This window comes from Cuculus canorus, chromosome 11 (genome assembly GCF_017976375.1).
Source record: "Cuculus canorus isolate bCucCan1 chromosome 11, bCucCan1.pri, whole genome shotgun sequence".
In the NCBI taxonomy this organism is placed as follows: domain Eukaryota; kingdom Metazoa; phylum Chordata; class Aves; order Cuculiformes; family Cuculidae; genus Cuculus; species Cuculus canorus.
In genome coordinates, this window is record NC_071411.1 from 11526435 (window position 1) to 11541270 (window position 14836).

The 14836-nt window shown below is 39.2% G+C and overlaps 1 protein-coding gene across 2 annotated transcripts in view; it reads left to right on the forward strand.

Moving 5' to 3' along the window:
* Positions 1–14629, forward strand: part of SUMF1 (sulfatase modifying factor 1) — a 36359-nt gene extending 21730 nt beyond the window's left edge. The window contains exons 8-9 of one of the 2 annotated variants that reach the window (XR_008451702.1): positions 9904–10033; positions 12691–12779. Coding sequence is in view for 1 of the 2 variants with exons in the window: in XM_054076792.1 (XP_053932767.1) it covers positions 9974–10033; positions 12691–12801 (171 nt within the window). In the remaining variant the exon portion in view is untranslated. Of the gene's footprint in view, positions 1–9903; positions 10034–12690 lie in introns of both variants that reach the window. The other variant, XM_054076792.1, reaches the window with a different exon arrangement.
* The last annotated feature ends 207 nt before the right edge of the window (positions 14630–14836 follow it).

Sequence of the window (14836 nt, forward strand, 5' to 3'; positions counted from 1 at the left end):
AAGGTTTCTTGTTCTTGTATATTGTTACAAGCTGTGCTACTTCTTCCTCGCCCCGGGTAGAGAGCAAACCATCATGAATTATCTTTAGCTTTTATTAGTTTGTTTAAAACTCAACATGTAATAAAGCTGAAGTTGGAGAAGTAGCTTACCAGGCTTTGAGAGGTTGATCTTTGGTTTTCTTTGTGGCAGGCAGAGAAAGAGGTCCTGCAGGCTAAGCTTTGTATGTGGGGCTTCTCATGCAGTATCTTTCAGCGCATTCAAGTTCTAGTGTTATATCTCCTTCTCTCTCATTTATCCAAAATGACTAAGTCTGAGAAAAGTACTGTTCTGCTCTCACAGAGCTTTTATTCATTCACCATTATCTGTAATGAGAAAACCAATTAAAGCTCACAAGTCAGTACGTCTGTTTGCTGCAGGATTTGAGTATCTCCATGCTGTGGTCTCTTATGATACAAGTAGTCTTTTTTTTTTTTGGTGTGCCAGACGTAATTGCAGGCCTTCCTGGAAAGTCAGTAACTGGAAATAGCTTGAGAAACTTGCTAAACTTCTTTTTTCTGTTCTGTACACTGCAGAGGCTGACATTGTTCTGTTCTTCCAGGAGGATGTTGCTAGCATGAGAAATCAGGCTCATCTTGGGGTTAGATGGATCTCTACCAGCAGTTTCATCACACTGATGGAGTATCTGGAGACTTCCTAACCCATATGCTCACACAGGCCGATTTCAAGTTGCTTGTATCCCAGTAAGATGCCACAGATCTCTCTAGCAACTTCAGTTATGTTGGACAGTGCATTACATACATCTTCCCAAGCAACTGAAATGCTTAGGACTATAGCTTTTTTAATTCTTTCATATAAAATAGGATGGACTGTATTCTAATTTTTGTTGGTGGGCAATCTTAGTGGTCTAGCAATGGCTAAAGATACTCATTTTCCTTTGGGACCTCACCACCTTATATCTCCATTTACCACCTTTTTCTCATATTCCACAAATTATATTTCTTTTTCTCATATTCCACAATTATATTTCACGTGAGTCAAAATTTTCTGCTAGTTTCTGTAAGTCAGCAGTAATGGAAAGCAATATTGCATGAATTGTCTCTTGAAAATCTATCTATATATGTATGTGTGTGTATATATGTATGTTTGTATATATGTATGTATACATATATACAAACACGTCTCCTTCCAGCATTGACTCATGGCTTGCATACAGATACAGCTGAAGTTTGTATAGACCTTACACTTACTATTCAAACTCGTTCTTTAGATTTTTTTTTTTTTTCCCGCTGTTTGCATACTGATGGATTAGGAAACATGTGCCATCTCCTCAATTCTGTTTCCATTCTAGTGGGGGTTTCAATAGGCAGTTAAGGATCTTTTTTTTTTTTTTTTTGTACCTTATGAATGGAAACAAGGCTGATTTAAGACCAACATTTCTGAAGATGAAGTCTTATGTAGCTAGCAGAATGTTCTTCACTTGTGTCCAGATTTACAATAGAACTAGTAAACTTGCTCGTGTCAGGGCAGATGTGTAGGTTTGATTGCACCTTAATTGGGGCATTAAAGAGGACCCCTTGCCTGCCCTTAACCTTTCCAAAACAAGCAGCGTCTGTGTCCTTGGGAAAGAGCACAAGTCTGGTAGTTCATAGCATATTGCAGTTGTCCCTGTTCTTGTTCATCTGATTCTTGGTCTGACAGCTCCTTCAGTTTTAGTTGCTTTTTTTGTACAGTGACCTCTCAGGGCAGAGAAAAGTGCATGGGCTCTCTAGAAGTTTTCTTCCCCAGCAAGAAGTGGCAACACTGGAAAACAAAAATAGAGCAAGTAGGCCAAGTTTGGAGAATAAAAACACTTGTGATTGTGCTTATATGTAGAACTTGTGCCAAACCTTGTGTCTATTGCACCTAGATAGGCTCTAGAGGTTTGTGTGTGTTTTCATGTGTAGGTTAGCACAAGGTAACATGCATTATCTGTTTAAACATGGATATCTCTTAGAGGCTCTGTCACTACTGGCAGTCTTGGAGCTTTTTCATGTAAGGTGTCTGGCTTTTATAGGTGAAATGCGTGAAATGACTGATTTATGTGGAATTTACGTGGTAATAATGGAAAGAACCTCGAGGAGTCTTCATAAAACAGTAGCCCTCAGCTAATACATTCTCTGCCATTGGTGCTGGTTAATGTAATCTTATTTTCTTTTAAAAAGAAAAATAGATTTTTCTGCCTGTGTCAGCCTCCCCAACTTGTTCAAGCTGCACAAAGTCAAGCTAGCTAGAATCGTGTTTTGCTGAACTACAGCTACTGTGGTAGGATGCTTGGAAAAAAAAATCCTTTTTCTTAAGTATTGGAGTAATGCATCTTCTTTAGAATGACTTATTTAAACGAGACGCTCCTGTGTTTATAATGTCAATGTAAGCACTGCTTGTTGAATTAAGATGATGGTTCGGAACAAGTGTTATATGACTTTAGCTCTAAGTGCCTATAGTTCGCTTAGGTTTTTAAATTCAGCACAAACATTTTGCAGGCATTTCAGAAAGTGTGTGAAAATTCAGTGTCAATAATGATGCCTTTTGGGGGTTTTTTCGGTTGGAAACTTAACTGTGAGAATCTAGTGTCTGAGACAGAGCCCTTCACAGTGAATTCTAAAGCGTTTTTCTGATTAAATGGATAAGGAAACTGAATCTCATAATGTGAAAAGGTGTCCCAAAATAGCCAGGCCGCAGTATCTTCTGAGACATTAGAAATGATTAGCACCATATCTATCAGAGCCAATCTCTTAAGTCTCTCCAGAGTACAAGTCAGCATAACCTATATATAGGATGTGCTCTTTCTGCCTAAAAGACTAGAAGTTTTTCTAGAGGGTCAGAGCTTAGTGAAAGTTTTTTGACATACTGAGTTTAACATCTGACATCTTTAAACAGGTATTTAGTACTGGAGGGACTTGAGTAATACTGTGGATTGGTTATGAGCAATGTAAGGAATTTTGCCCATAAACTCTTTTTTTATTTTCATAATTTAGCGGCCTGAATTCACAAATAATTACCGAGAGCAAAAATAAACTGAGACATCTGAAAGTACTTTGTAAGTTGTTTGCTGCATTTTAAGGTATTAGATTTAAATTATGCCCTAAAATGGAACAGTGTTCTTCCTCTTCTTTGCCAGGTGTAGGACCTGTACAGGTAAGTATCGAAGCCAAAGAAACAACCTTGAATGATTTTTACATAGCTCAAGAAGTATATGGAATGCTGAGTTTGCTACTGTGTCCTTGCGATTATAAGCTGTGAAGTGCCAGGATTGTCTGGACACTGTTAGCAGTAGTGAGGATTTGGGGGTGCAGCCAGAATTTTCAAGTTAGTTACATTGAAAGGCATCATAATATGTTATGGCTGTAACTTTTAAGAGCAGAACATTGGTATAAGAGGAGATTTGCTTGTACAGACCTTCCTTTAAGAATTGAGTTTAACACTTCTATGACCCAAAGCTTCTTCAAGTATTCTAGTCTAGATGCTATACTACATGTATAGTAGTAATGGCTTGTTCAAAACATAATGAGCAAGTACCTTTAATTTTGATTTCTACCTCTCATTAGTTTGTGTAGTGAGCTGCAAATGTCTCTGGTAACTTTTTACTTAAGCAAATGAAAGTCTCCCCGTTTTACAAGCATAAAGGATCAGTGGAGATCAGCGGAGACCAGTGTACCGTCCTTGGATAGCTGTGAAAGCAGATAGACAGTATTGCCATCTGGAACCCAGTGAATGGTCCCTTAATTTTGTGTGAGGTAATGGGCTTGTTACTCTCCTAGAAAAGAATGGGAAGCATTTGAGCCAGTAACACTCACTCAGTGCAGCAGGATAGTCTGATGTAAATCTTGTATATTGGGAATCTGGAACAGAAAGGAGACTAAGCCAGGTCTAAAGTAGCTGTCAGTGGTAAACATTTTTATGCATGGAAATGAAAATAGCATCTAAATATTCTGAATTTCAAGTGGAATATTGCCTCAATTGTGACCTGTTCTTCTAATTTTCCCTGACCTCACAGCATAGTTTTTCTCTATATTCTGTGTTCACTAACCATTAAAAGTCTTACTAATCAGAACTGCGTTGTGCCTTTAGATTTAGAGTGCCAGATTGTTTATCTACCATGGCTGTCTTCCAGCACACATTGTGCATTCTGGGGCTCCTTTCTTAAGGGATTCTGTACTTGAGTGAGTGCCTGGAGGTCAAGGAGCTAGCTGTCTTGCTGCTCTTCTCTGAAATTGTTTTGTTTGCCCTTGAAGACATCTTGGAGAGGCACAGAATGGGGCCCCATGGCAGTACGAAGACAGTCTTGCTGCATCTCTTAATCATGTAGGTGAAGTGGGTTTTGTGTGGTCATACTCAGTTTGGAGGCAATTGTAAAATCCACTTGAGAAAATGTAAAACTGATACTGAATTCCTCCAGTATTGGCAGTGGGTAAAAAGCCAGAGCACTGTTGCTGTCAAAAATAAGGGTTTCTGGGCTCATGTGTCTTACAAGTAGGAAAAAAGCCACAATTTAAGATGAACTCACAAAAAAGTATTTCTCTAGTACATCTTGCAGGTACTGTTTGGTGCACAAGGATGGGAGTAGAAAGCACCAGGGTTGTTTTTTTCATCTTCTGAAAAAATCCCACCTGTATTTTAATAAATCTTAAAGAATAACCCTACTTATGAGCTTTGATAATTGAATGCACAAGCACTTGTACTTATGCAATCAGGCAATAAGATCTCTGTTACAACATTATACTACAAAATAAATTTGCCAATACACAATAAATTCTGTTATTTAAGTCTGGGATCAAAGTCTGGACTGCTCTGGCTCTTCAGATATGGGCAGCAAGTGTACACCCTTCAGTACCAGCTGGTGCACTTCTCCAGATAACAGCATAAAATAATACTGTTTAACGGGATGGGGATTTGCTTGTTTTAATCAAATGTGACCTTAATTGCTGTGGTCTGATTAGTTTTTATTATGGGTAAGCGTGATCAAAGCAGGTTTCCTATATAACATACAAACACAAGCAAATACTAACATTGCAGGCTTTCTCCCTTTTTTTTTTTTTAATTATAAGAAATAAGTGATACTGAGCCATTTGTAAATGTTTGTACGCTCTTAACCATGTTTGTTAAAGACATTTATTATTCTAGAAGAGGTAGTGACTGGGGGGATCTTGGCTTTTTGGGGTGCTGTACCTGAAGTCTGTGTAGTTCTGTGAGAGACAAAGCAGTGATGTTTTTGAGGTTTTGGTATTTTTTTTGTTAGTACTCTTTAAGCAGCCAGCGCTCAGACAGGAATGAGTTTATATTTCTACATCTGCAGTTGTAAGGACTTCTACCTTTCTTTGTAAAACAAGAGAGAGTTTAAGCAAATGATGTAGGCAGGAGAAAGACAACTCCTACAAAAGGGCTCTGGTCAAAAGGGCATGCATGGCACTTCTGTACGGTGCCAGAAGCAGGATGTCGATAGTGAGGGACATCCTGCTCTTAACACCTTTCAAGGAATCAAAGTGGTGTATTGCAGTTTGTCTGTATGCACTGGGCTTCTTTCTTTATCTCAGTTTGAAGCTGGGAATGGGGCTGTGGTTTGGATAACAGACATGGTTCATGCCACATATAAACCAAGGATCTGCAGCACCTTTTCTACTTACCTGGACAAAATTGTTCAACTTCTTTTGCTAAGAAAATAGAGTCCAGGTTGCTTCTTCCTCCACGTGACATATCTGAGATCTTTTCAGCAAGGCTGGGGTAGAGAGTATCGAAATAATGCATTAGGCAGTACAGGGGGAGGACAGCTGCTTGCCCTTAGCTTTAGCACAGCGTCTGTGCTGTGAACTTACTGGGAGCTGTAGTAAAGGGCTCCTGAAGTTAAAGAATACAAATACAGCCCTTCGCTGCTGGAGTGCTGACAAATCATATGGGGGATTTGAAGTCCTCTGTGTCCAGTGCTAAGTAGGAGGCTTGGGCAGGATGCAAAAGCAAACCATTAGAGAGAAAGAAAATGCAATGCTTGATTCCAACGCCGCATTTTCCTTGGGCAGACAAACCTGTGATACAAAAGTACAGAGTGATGTAAATGGTGATGGGGATGCTCATTGGTCTGGAATAAGTATGTATTTTTCCCTTAATTTCGTTTGCTCTCAGGTCAGCCCACATGGTTTTGCCAGGGACCTTGGTGATGTGGTGTCCTTTGTAGGGAATGTGAGCTATGTACTGAATGACAGCATAATCATTGCCTGCTATGTTCAGTGTTGTGGCTGCAATTTTAACTCCACAGTTGCCTTCAAATAAGACTCAGAGTTGTTGTAAGCTGCACTTTCAACACTTGGAAGAACCTAATTCACTGTGCCCTACCTTTGAAGATCTGTGGTTTACCTTCCTTAATTTGAGTGCTGTCACAAGCTGAGACAGATGGCAATCTAATTGGTCTCTAGCATACAGTTTTTTGTCCACTTGATTTTGTACATATGTAAGTGGCTGGATGCAGCTGCAGGGAAATCTGGTTATCTCAACTTCCTTCCATCTTTTCCTTTGCTGAACTGCAGAGCAAGACAGGGAAACATCAACGTCAAAAGAATTCAGTGCAGGCCACAGACAGTAATGATTGTGATTATTTCTCTAACTTGTGTCTAGTAATTTTCTGCTTTTCAGAGAACTTTGCCAGTTGTTGTATGATAAATGCTTTACCTTGGATGATTTAAAAGAATTATCTGTTGAGAGGATAAGGTTTTGCAATAGAATAGATTATTGGAGAAAACTGTATCAGGCATTTGCAGGTGACAAAGCATTTCAGTGCTGTAATTGCGCCAGGGGGTCAGTTTAACTTGCTCTTTGTTGCCAAATAACCTTTGGTGATCAGTTTTTGCCTGGTAGAAGATACTTGTAATTAGTAAAAAAAGCTTATGCAATTACCATTTTCTTTGTTCCAATACTTCTTCGGTATATGTTATCCCTTTATAATTACTGAAACATACAGTAGTCTTACAGCTGGACAATAAACCTTCTAATCCTAAATTAGCCTTCTCTTAGTTTATAAAAGCTGTTCTGGAGCTAATAACAAGGATTGCTGCTCTGTATTTTCATCTCAGTTTTTAATGGGAAATCCTGCTCAACAGCTCCATTGTTCTGTTTTGTCTTGTTCTCATGTAGCTTTTTTTTTAGGTCAGTTTTCTGGCTGGATCTACTCCGGCTTCCCTTAAAATGAGATTAACAGGCTGTTTGACTTGATTGTGCTTGATAGTAGCTTCTGTTAGACTGGGGCTCAGTGCATCCTCACGCTAGTTTTGTGAAGAGGGTTTCCAGAGACCTTGGAAATGGAGTAAGCCTGTCCCATGGAGGAGCACCCTGGTTTGGAAATGAGTGGACAATGCCCGTGGGTGTTGTTTTCCTTGCGTATTTGTAGGGGTATTAAGTGCAGTAGTAAGGTTTCAGAATGTTAAGCTTTCAATATGAAGATTTTTTCATAGCAGTCAAACTCAGTGGATGCAGTACTATATCAGCTTTCAGGGTTTTCTAGCAAACCCTATCGTAATGTTCAGTAACTCAGTGTTACAAATGCTTGTCTTGTTTTGATTCTTCTAGAAATTCACCTCTGGTAATGTAGGAGCTGGGTCCAGGACTACTTTATCCCTTGATAACAGGGTAGGAGAGTGTGATGACCAGGTGCAGCCAAACTGGTCAAATCAATGGACACTGAGAAAAGCTGGAAAGGTGTCATTCCTTGTGAAATCCTCTCCTTAGGAACCTGCTTCTTAAGGGGAAATTATTCTTAGATTCAAGAGATACCACAGAATTGAATTTTTTTTGCTGCCTGCAATTATATAGGTTAAGATGTTGATTTTAAGGCTTTGCAGAAAGCATTGCACCCTTCAGATACTTCCAGGATAAATGTCTGGCTGCTGGACAGGAGGAGACAAAATAATTAGTGGAGTTTATTTTTTCAGCAGTTGTCTGTTTAGTAGGGTACTATTACAGTTTGTTACTCTGCTATTTTGTTTCACTCTCATACTCTGTAGCAATGAATTCTTTTTTCCCATTTGCAAAACCTGGAGGTGTTCAAGTCCAGGCTGGACGAGGATTTTAGCAGCTTGATCCAGGGGAAGGTGTCCCTGCCCGTGGCAGAGGAGTTCCAACTGAATGAGGTTTGAGGTCCTTTCTGATCCAAACCAGTCTATGATTCTATGATAAGATTTTCTCTAGAAATAGACTTGATCTACACTCTACCAACCAGTGAAGAAACAACAGCTTGTACATAGAGTCAAGTGAAAAATACTTCATTGGAGGCTTGTACGTGACGAGAAAACATTTTTGTTGTGTGCTAGCGTAACACGTACAGAAATGGAAATACACGCAAATCCTTTAACTTTGAGAGGATTCTTAGTAGCAGTACCAACTTCTTGGCTAAGCTTGCCAGTTAACTAATGAAACACAGATTTTCTTCATCTTGTTTGTCACTTCTGTAAGACAGATATTCTTGTGGCTCTTTCCTAAAAGTCGTTTCTCCATGCACACGTAGTGTGGAAAGCATGTTAGTATATTTAATATCAACAGTGGGAACATGAAGTATAGCAGTAGTCTTTAAGCATTAGATGAATGCAGTAGTAACTTCGACAGCTAAAGGGAATGAAGTGGGACAATTGCTCATCTGTGTAATAAATATCCATCAAAGCAAGCGAAAGAGTGGGTTATCGAGGAAGCTGAGCTTTCTCCTTGAACTATTAAGCCACGCTTTGGAGTTGGAATTCAAAAAGAATAGTGAAATAACCTCATTAAATCAATTCTAGGGCCAATTTCATAAGGACTTCAAATAAATTGCATACATTACACTGCAAATGTACACACTATTACAAAATTGTTGCTCGTAAGTGCAGTGCTTTCTGCAAACCTCTTTAGCTGTCATGATCCCACATAATAATAGATCTAGCACATGGTAGCTGAGAGATGGTAACAATGTCTTGCTGCAGCCACTAACTTGTGTTTCAGACTGGATTTTGGACTGGAAAGAGAATAAGTACCAAACACTGGACCTTAGAGCCCTTCATTGCAGCAGGCCCCCATACAGTGTGACTGCCTTTAGAACAATGGAAACTCTCTGTATTCCCTTTGAAGGCTCACAGGTTTCTATGTGTTTTGTTTCATAGCAGTGGAAGTCATGAGAATCACAGATTTCATTTCACGTGCCAAGAAGTGTGTGAGATTCAGTCTTTCACTAGGAAAGGTCTGAAACTACAGAAACTCATCTAATTTCAAATCAATACTCTGATCATAGAATCATAGAATCATGATTTCAGTATCATAATAATAGATCATAGATTCATGATTTCAGTACCGTAATAAACAGACAACTGCTAAAAAAATAAACTCCACTAATTATTTTGTCTCCTCCTGTCCAGCAGCCAGACATATCCTGGAAGTATCTGAAGGGTGCGATGCTTCCTGCAAAGCCTTAAAATCGACATCTTAACCTATATAATTGCAGTCAGCAAAAAAAAAAATTCAATTCTGTGGTATCTCTTAGATTCAACAGATACCACAGAATTGAATTTTTTCAGGAGGAGGAGACAAAATAATTAGTGGAGTTTATTTTTTCAGCAGTTGTCTGTTTATTATGGTACTATTACAGTTTGTTACTCTGAATCTATGATGATTGCCACTGTGCTTTTTACAGTATATTATCAGGTACTTTTCAGAAACAAAGCACAAGGCACTTTTGGCCAGTGGGCAGCAACTCAAATGTTAAATATTTGCAGCAGTGGGGAGTGAGAACAATTACTTTCCCCTGTCTGCAAGTCTTTTACAACATAATTAGTTCAAAATTTCTGGTTCAGACACAGTTGAAGCTTGTTTACTTTGAATATTTATGGCTGCTTCTTATCTATCTTCCTTTTCTTACAGGTTTTTACCTTCACCCTGTGATTAGCAATTATTCTTCCTTGAATACTGACCAGTGTCCCCTTCTCCACAGAAAGGGCCGTCATCGGGGACTGACAGAGTGAAGAAGGGTGGATCCTATATGTGCCATAAGGTAATGTAAAAGGCCTGTGGTACTTTCCTGTTGATCTTTCCTCTGACATTGCCTGACTTGACAATGCAGTGATCTTCTGACAGAGTTTCTTGGCACCCTGGATGCTTGTTAAGGGGTTTCATGCAATTTAAGGAAGAGCAATACCTGATGTTCTTAAGGAATTTGTTTTGGTTAGCTTGGAATTTAAACAAACTGCCTTACCCAATAATCTTTTTTTTTTTTTTTTTAAATGTATCAGTTAATGAACATAGTGTTAGAGATATACATCAATTTTATAGTGCATGAGTGGTACTTTTAAGAGTAGAAAATGTGGCTCTGCCTTTTTTTTTTTTTTTTTTTAGTTTTAGTTTTAGAAGGACTCTTGTTTTAGAAAGCATATCAGGCATTTGCAGAAAGATTGCTGGGAGGGAATGTTTCAGCTTAGTTTTGGTAGACTTGAAATTCTTTCTGAAAAGTCAGGGTACCACCACAATGCAATAGCAATTTATGACACGAATCATGTTTTAAACTATTCACGCGGTGCTGATAAAATGCTCATTGTAGATCTCCTTTTTCACTAAAGCTGTCCTGTTCTTTTTCCCTTTCAAAGCCTGCAGCTGACAAATCATCCTCATAATTAGATTAAATTTTCTATAGTGAGATCCCATTTTCTACACTGATTTTTTTCTTAGGTGAAACCAATGTCAGATGTTAATTAGCAGTTTTGATTAAATTAACACTGGAATAGATTCTTCTTCAGTGATGAATAATGTGACCCATTTTAAAGGCTTGTGAAGATTCTAGTCTGTCCTAGTCTTTTTTGTAGGTGATAAAACTAGGCTGTGTATCAAGACAAAACCCTCTCTGAATACTGTTAGTACTAGGGCTCTTCAATAGGTGCCTAAAAATCTGTTCAGATTCATTGATCTATTATACTGCTGTTCTGATTTGCAGACCTGACAAAGGCTGAGGTTTACATCTTTTTGTGTACGCTAGAACAGCTGCTTCTATTTTCAGAATAGTTCAGCTTCTAAATCCTGTAATGTCCAGTTGAGCCTTAGGGGTAGCTGTGCCCAAACTCCTGAAGGGAACTGGGTTTAGAGGAGAAAAACTACCCTCTCCTTCCTGCTCTCCCGTGCACTTCTCAAAAAATCCACAAACTCCCCAAAATGGAGTGGGGGAAATGTTTGCATTTTCACCCAGTCATTCCAGAAGTCTGGTTCAGAGCCTGACTCTGTGCAGCTGAACCAGCCTGAGTGAAAGAAGTGGTTTTTTTGTCAGAGACCAGGAGCCTGTAGTGAGAGGATAGGAACAAAAAAACCTGACCCAGCTCTTTTGAAGTAACAGCAAAATGGGTCAGAACTTGGATAGATTATACTGGATTTGCTATATAAATGCAGTTTACTACCTCAGAGCTTTATTAGTGAAATTACCAGTGTGACTGTCGTTCTTTCATGCTACAATGGATAACTGCTTCTGGGCAGTCAGCCTAACTTAGTGTAGCAAACCACTTATACTGGTTAGTTCTGCAGCCTGGAAACCACCGTTCCTAATGTCACATTATTGAGAATCTGTAGTGTTGCGAATAGCATCATTTTTCTCTTTTCAAGGAGTGTGAGTATATTAACACACACTCAGACACGGCCACATCTGTGCAGGCAGGCAGTGTATAAAACCAGTTACAGACCAGTGTCTGTATCTTCTTGTAAAGGTGCCTGACCTTGTCCTGTTCAGATTCATTTGGCTGGGCATAAGGTAACACCCTGTACAGTCCTTTCCTGAATCATTCAAGATAACAGTTTTGATCTAGTTGGTCTATCACAGAAATTCCAAATCCTACAAGCACAAGACAAATAATGCTGGGAGTGAAAGTGCAAAGGTATTTCCTACCGACATGCATCAGTGGCATCAAATGGCTGTACCTGGGAAATAATCTCGTGCTCATTTCTTATTTACAGAAATGAAATGGCAATGATGGTTCCTTCTTTTTTTGTTGTTGTTGTTTTGGTGTTTGGTTTTTTTGTTTGTTTTTTTTTTTTTCTGAGAGGCAGCTGCTGTGTTACTGCAGCCCATTCTGGAAGAGGACAGTCTTCAGGGTTGTCTTCTAGGAGAATCTGAAATACAATTGAATTGTTTTATCAATGGATTAATGTAAATGTAAATGCTTTTATAGCCACCAGTACAGTTTATATCTTGATTATAAAAATCCCTAATGCTAGCCATAGGAAAACTGGGAAGGAGTTTGCCTCCAGTTTTTCCTTTCTTCTTGCTGCATCTCATTCAGAGAAGTGTTCTTTGACAGGTGCCAGTACCTGTCCATTTCCAGTCATCCCTTAGAAAACCAATACACAGATAGAGGCACGGAGATCCTTTCCCTTTTGAGGAGAAACAGAATGGTCATTTTTGCCTTTTACCAAAGCAAGATGTATTACCAGTTGATGCTTGTGTCATTAGACATTTTACCATTCGAACTACTTTTTCCATCAGCTGCAGCTGGTCTTTGTACACAGTGGCATTTCCCTTATTTTTAACACAGTGATTCTGATCTGTATCATTTCATTGAGTTTTCCAACAGCATGCAAAATGTTTTCGTCTATTAATCTAACAAACTTTAGCCTAAAAAGAAACCCACAAGCTGTGATATGCTCTAAAGTTCTCTTTCCCCTCTTACTCTCCAGTCTTACTGCTATAGGTATCGCTGTGCGGCCCGTAGTCAAAATACTCCTGACAGCTCTGCTTCAAATCTGGGATTCCGCTGCGCAGCAGACACCTTGCCAGAGTTACTGTGACCAAGTGGGCTGTCGCATTAAGATGTGAAGGGTTGAACTTCTCCAAAGGAAAAAGAGATGCCTGGAGTTCACTAGCTGGTGACGGAAGAGAACAATCTAGTGCTTAAAATTCCAGTAGAGAGGAAAAAAGACCTCAACACTACTCAAGTTGCTTGAAGAACCTTCATGTATTTATCTTTGGAGAAGGTGGCCTGGACTTTTATCCTGACCAAACTCCTTATTGGCAAATTCTGTTGGTTTTAGCAAGACTGTTCTGGAGTTCACTAGCAGAAAACTTGGCAGAAATATGCCAGTTGTGTTTAAAAAGGTTAATTCTGTTTAATAGCTCTTCTATAAAAGATCTTTAATAAATAGATTTATTTATGTATATTTGAATTTCTACACTCAAATCCCATAAATGAGGGCTTTATAAACTTCTAGGCATATTCAAAAGAGATTTGAAGCGCTTGTGAGGACCAGAAGGCAGACTGCCATCCACACAGGTAGTTTAGCACAGCCCTTGTGTTACATTCCCATTGCAGTGAAAATCAGGTGTCTATAAACGTGCTTTTTCTGGTGAGTTACTCGCTCCTTTAGGAAGTGCCTTCTGCAGCTGAGGGAAGATCCTCATGGTGGTGATGATCAGAAGTTCTGTAGGTATCTGAACAAAATTTCAAGCATTGCTTGATGCTGAAGACTTTTATTGATTGGAAAAACACTGGCAATTTGTTTCTAGTTTCTCTTGGACATGGTGTAGGCTTATTTTGGAGACTTGCAACTTGCAAAAATGGCATCATTAGAAACTGAAGCTTAGGAATGATTCCACTTGAATAAAAGATCATTAAAGTGACAAGACGGCAGATGTAACTGTGCACCCAGAGGCCTAGTAAGGTAAATAGTGCAACTGTTATGTTTAAAAAAAATTTAACAAGGAGGAGGGGAAATGGGAGTAATGAGAGCTACGTCGTTTGGGATCTGAATGTATTTCAGGCCTTTCACAAAGTGTTTTGCACTGTTACTTGCTCTAGGACACGGTACCTGATAACACTTCTGTGCAGGCAGTTGCTTGCTCTAATGGAGGCTCAACAAGGGATTGCCTGTGCAGTAAGCTGCACAGCAGAATGGCTGTCCTTCCACATGTGTCACGCTCAGCTGTGTTGCTGCCCTCTAACAGGCTTCTTGATAGCCTTTGTGTAAAACGGACTCAACTCGGATATTTCAGCTACTTTAGGACCTAACAGTGGAAAAATGTGGTGGATTAACAACAGTTTTTTGCACTGATACCAGTCTTTCCCAGCGTTGTCTTCTCTGCAGTAAGTTGGGTTTGGGTTGAATAAGATTGAGGTAATGTAAATCCATCACTTGGTAGCTCCTACGCTCTGTTTCATGTTGAGAGGAAGATACTGGAGAATGTCTGGGGAGCCTTTCCAAAACCAGCAGTCTCCAGTGGGCAGTTAAGGTAATTCTAGCAAGCAGAAAAAATGTCATGTGACTTGGCACTCATGTGAGCATAGCAAAAGCTGTGGTAAATATTTGTGTAGCAATGACTGCCTTACCAGCATTAAATATTTAATTTAAATCTATGCATTGAAAACATCTGTTTTGCTACAAGTAATAGGGAAAGATTCCTTCTATCTTTCTAAAAAGGCTTGTCTCTGCCACAAGGAGTATACTTTGTTATAAAACGATTTGCTGAGAGTTGGATTCTGGAAAAAATGCTTGGAAAAAAGAACTTTCCAATATATGGAATTGTATTATGACTTTAAATAAAGAGCTTTATGATGCCACACCATCAGATATAAGTCAGTCAATACTCATTGTGCTCTTGGGGGCACCTGGAGCAAAGTGTTTCACCATCTCCACAAGAGACTGGGAATATGTCCCATTCACGCTGGTGTTGTTTATGTAACAGGTACTGTATTTATTACAAGATGTTTCATTAAACATTCTTCAATTAATCTGATCAGATTTCAGTGGGAAAGTAAGTCTCCAAGCTTGAGTGAGTATTGAACGTTGAAATATTGATCATCATTTCTGCATTTTGAGAGTAGAAGGA